We start from the raw sequence: 5,000 nt of genomic DNA on the forward strand, positions 1-5,000 counted from the left end.
CATGTAAGCTATCAGCTGCATCTGGCCTACAGCTTGTCAAGAGCCATTGGATCACTAGGCTTTATCACCTTAGTGGCTATTGCTATGACAGTGGAACATGCTCTCCTAAATAGCCATTCTCTGGTGTAGGACTTAGGACTAGACCCACTGGCTCTGGGCCTGATCTGTGCCGGATCTGGGTCGGTCTAGTCCCAGAGCAGGGTTCTGTTTCTATCTGGGTCACAGTTTGGTCCCGGCTGCGCTTGTTTGGACCCCCCCCCCCCCCCCCCGCAGGTAGATCTGCGGCTCTGCTGCTGCTGGGGTCTGCTGCGGTCTGCATTTCATTTGGCCGAAACCCGATCCTCTTGTTTTCACGTGACCCGTTCCCAAAGCGTAGACTAGCAGCCAGATCTCCGTGCTGCAGCCGGGGGCCAAGAGCTCATATCTCCCCCTCTGACCTACTGTAAGAGCACTACTACCTCTCAGAGTCTGGGCTGTGTTTAGGCTAATGGACGACCGGTGAGAATAGCCCTTTTGGACTCACAGAAGTACATGTAAGTGAGATGAGACTTGTATTGGCTAGCAATCAGTCTTTAGATTTGAATCAACCACTTTAAGAGTCTGATCTAAATTTGTGTGAGAGGTCTTTTGGCGGCTAGCTAACTATTGGACTGTTAAAACCTTAGAGGAGTTCAGATTGACCCTTGTAGAAGAAGACCATGTAAATGGCACACCCCATTGACCCTGAGCTGACACTTACAGCAAATATAAGTAATCAGATTTTGTGTATGTATAACTGAGAGAGGTTATGTTAGCTAGCTAAGTAGTAGCACAGCTAAACTATAGAGGGGTTTGGGTGTCGGTTTGAATAGTAGCACAGCTATGGAGGGGTTTGGGTGTAGGTTTGAATAAAGGGGTTTGGGTGTAGGTTTGAATAGTAGCACAGCTATGGAGGGGTTTGGGTGTAGGTTTGAATAACAGCACAGCTATGGAGGGGTTTGGGTGTAGGTTTGTATAGTAGCACAGCTATGGAGGGGTTTGGGTGTAGGTTTGAATAGCAGCACAGCTATGGAGAGGTTTGGGTGTAGGTTTGAATAACAGCACAGCTATGGAGGGGTTTGGGTGTAGGTTTGTATAGTAGCACAGCTATGGAGGGGTTTGGGTGTAGGTTTGAATAACAGCACAGCTATGGAGGGGTTTGGGTGTAGGTTTGAATAGTAGCACAGCTATGGAGGGGTTTGGGTGTAGGTTTGAATAGCAGCACAGCTATGGAGGGGTTTGGGTGTAGGTTTGAATAACAGCACAGCTATGGAGGGGTTTGGGTGTAGGTTTGAATAGCAGCACAGCTATGGAGGGGTTTGGGTGTAGGTTTGAATAACAGCACAGCTATGGAGGGGTTTGGGTGTAGGTTTGAATAGCAGCACAGCTATGGAGGGGTTTGGGTGTAGGTTTGAATAACAGCACAGCTATGGAGGGGTTTGGGTGTAGGTTTGAATAGCAGCACAGCTATGGAGGGGTTTGGGTGTAGGAGAAAGCCTTGCAGTGGAGCAGAGGGTCAGTGGACTGCACTTCCCTCTCTGGCCTCTGCAGGTGCTGCTGTGCCTATTTTCACCTAATCCATGCACTATGCTTTTCACCTTACTGATGCAGTGCATTTTCCCACCTAATTCACCCAGTATGCTTCTTCACCAAATCAATCAAGTATGTTTTTTCACCAAATTGATGCAGTATGCTTGTATAGATGCTAGATGTCTCATGGTGTCCTAGTGGCTGGTTCATAGATGTCTCATGGTGTCGTAGTGGCTGGTTCATAGATTTCTCATGGTGTCGTAGTGGCTGGTTCATAGATGTCTCATGGTGTCCTAGTGGCGGGTTCGTAGATGTCTCGTGGTGTCGTAGTGGCGGGTTCATAGATGTCTCATGGTGTCGTAGTGGCGGGTTCGTAGATGTCTCGTGGTGTCGTAGTGGCGGGTTCATAGATGTCTCATGGTGTCGTAGTGGCTGGTTCATAGATGTCTCATGGTGTAGTGGTGGTTGGTAGATGTCTTGCTTGGTGTTAAATTAGCTGACTCTTCAGTGTTTGTGTTGAATGTCTTGCCCACAGTGTTAAATTAGCAAATTGATTTTGTCTAGTTATTAAATTAGTTTTACTTGGACTGGATACTTTGCACTTCGCAAATAATTCAAAATAGGACCCGTAGAGCTGGAGATGTTTACAAAGCAGCACTGACAATATGCACCTATACTCGTTCATTGTAAAATTACGAGAGATGGTGTCTGGCAATGTATTTCTTGCCTGGGTGGATAGCTCAAAACCAGAAACTGATTTTGCTCTGCCATTGCTCTGGTATTCATACACAAACCACACCCTGTAGGGTTCAGTGAATAAGACAATAAAGAGTGAAGAATCATCTGTTTGAACTGAGGCCGTGTGTTTTGGTAGCCTGCTGGGGAACAGATGTTTCAGGGCCAGAGTCTAACTAGCAATATTGCACACACACATATGGCAATACTCTGCCCATTTTAAGGTTGTTTTAGCGTGGATAGAAATCACTTTTAAAGTTGTTTTAGTGCGGATAGAAATCACTTTTCTTGACATCTTGTTACTTTTTGTATGCAGCAGTTATGTGTGAGAACCTGTGAGCACGTTGGAATGAACTAAAGGCAGATATGGTGTGTGTGTGTGTGTGTGTGTGTCTGTGTGTGTCTGTGTGTGTCTGTGTGTGTCTGTGTGTGTGTGTGTGTGTGTGTGACTATCTGGAGGCCTGAGGAGAGGCTGGCTGTTCCGGCTGAGGTGTCCCCCGTACCGGACACACAGAGGAAACGGTAGTCTGAGTGAAGCCACTAGTGGTTGTGTGTGTTTATGTGCGTGCGTGCGTGTGTGGGTGTGTGTGTATGCTGGTTAATCTTTTTTATATCCCTTTGATGTTTAGCCTCCATTTAGTGTATTTACAGAAACAGCCATCTTCAGTATGTTTATGCACGTATGTGTTTTTGTGTGTGTGTGTGTGTGTGTGTGTGTGTGTGTGTGTGTGTGTGTGTTCTTGAGCAATCAGGCAGACTAGTGAGGGGCCACTGCTTAGCAGCTCCTGGACAGCCTTCAAGGTCATTTTCATTTTAGGGGAGAAAACACACGACTCGGCACTCTGTGGTCAGCCCTGTACCCCACTGGCATCGCGCTGAGATAGAGTTTAGAGGAGATCTCTTTCTGTATGTATGTGTGTGTGTGTGTGTGTGTGTGTACACATGTGAGACAGAGAGAGAAAGGGATATTTATGGTTTGGCAGGGTTTTTTCCCCTTGCGCTTGAGGCTTGGCTGCATGAAAAAGCAACAGTACTGTGGGAAATATGTGGTTTTGCTTTATCGTCGTATTTTTGGCATCGTAATGACTCCATCATACTGTGACTCACTGTGTTAATATAACTCCCTGTCTTTTCCCCTCCGCTCTCGCTAATCTAACTCACTGTGTTAGTTAATCTAACTCACTGTGTTAGTTAATCTAACTCCCTGTGTTAGTTAATCTAACTCACTGTGTTAGTTAATCTAACTCACTGTGTTAGTTAATCTAACTCACTGTGTTAGTTAATCTAACTCACTGTCTTTTCCCCTCCGCTCTCGCTCCTTGTCCCCCTCTCATTTTCCTCTCTTTCTATCTATCTATCTATCTATCTATCTATCTATCTATCTTTCAATCTCTCTATCTTTCTCTTTCTACCTCCTCCTCACCCTCTCATTCTTCTTCTGAATTGACCCGGCAAAGGTTTTTAAGGGAATGGGGACCGGCTGGGTCAAAATGAGGTTTTTAAGGGAATGGGGACCGGCTGGGTCAAAATTAGGTTTTTAAGGGAATGGGGACCGGCTGGGTCAAAATGAGTTTGCAAGGGATGTTGTATGAAGTTACTGATATGTGGAATACCGTTTTAAAGGTGTGTGTGTGTGGGTGTGGGTGGGTGGGTGGGTGGATGATGGGAGGCTGTTAGCCTTGTGACTTTTTGGTAATGTTAACATACTGATGTACCTGTGAGAACATGTGATAATGGTTTGATAAAGGATTTTTAAACTTCTCTCTCTCCCTCTCTCTCTCTCCCTCCCTCTCTCTTTCTCACCCCTCTCTCTCCTTCTCTCTCTCCCTCCTTCTTCTCATCTCTCAGAAGACTACTTGTTCTCGTCCTCGGATGTGCTGTCTCCGCTGCCGCAGATCACCGGAGGTGGAGTGGCGGTGCTAACCTCGGTGTCTAGCCCAATCAGGAGCTCTCTCGTCTGCCGGCCCCACCCCCACCCCCACAGTATGACGGACGCGTCCCACTCGCACCACGCCGACCGGCCCGTCAGCTACAGCTCCACCTCTTCCTCCGCCTCCTCGCGGGACAGCCACTGCTCATTGGGCGGCCGCTCCATTCTCGGCCCCGCCCCCGAACGTGACCGCGACGCCGGCGCCATCCGATTGGAGCTGGTGCCCGCCCGTCAGCTGGCGGGGGCCGACGAGGAGGACGGGGAGAAGCGGCGGGCGGCGCCGCCACAGACGCAGACGCCAGGCGGAGACGGGGGCCCCAAGGTGGTCTACGTGGACAGGGTGGTGCAGGAGATCCTCGACACGGAGAGGACCTACGTGCAGGACCTGAGGAGCATTGCACAGGTGTGTGTATATTATATATAGCACGCACACACACACACACACACACACACACACACACACACACACACACACACACACACACACACACACACACACACACACACACACACACACACATTATATACAGACACACACACAAATAGACACAGACACAGACACACAGAAAGACAGACAGACACAGTGTGTGTGTGTGCGTGCGTGCGTGCGTGCGTGCGTGCGTGCGTGTGTGTGCGCGTGCGTGCGTGTGTGTGCGCGTGCGTGCGTGTGTGTGTGTGTGTTGGGGGGTGTAAAGGTCAGTGGGAGAAACTGATGAATGACGACACAAAGGAAAAGCGTGATAGAGTGATGAATGAGTGAAGTAGAGGGTGATAGAGTGAGAGTGAT

At 48.5% G+C, this 5,000-nt stretch overlaps 1 protein-coding gene across 1 annotated transcript in view; it reads left to right on the forward strand.

Moving 5' to 3' along the window:
• The window catches only part of LOC143109445 (pleckstrin homology domain-containing family G member 1), a 45,896-nt gene that overhangs the window by 13,156 nt on the left and 27,740 nt on the right, over nucleotides 1-5,000 (forward strand). Inside the window, exon 2 of the mRNA XM_076272181.1 lies at nucleotides 4,132-4,616. Within this exon, the coding sequence (XP_076128296.1) occupies nucleotides 4,132-4,616 (485 nt within the window). The remainder of the gene's footprint in view (nucleotides 1-4,131; nucleotides 4,617-5,000) is intronic.

This window comes from Alosa pseudoharengus, unplaced genomic scaffold (genome assembly GCF_046254945.1).
Source record: "Alosa pseudoharengus isolate Yale_2024_CS ecotype anadromous, Long Island Sound unplaced genomic scaffold, YU_APseudo_1.1 YU_APseudo_1.1_scf_7, whole genome shotgun sequence".
NCBI lineage: Eukaryota > Metazoa > Chordata > Actinopteri > Clupeiformes > Clupeidae > Alosa > Alosa pseudoharengus.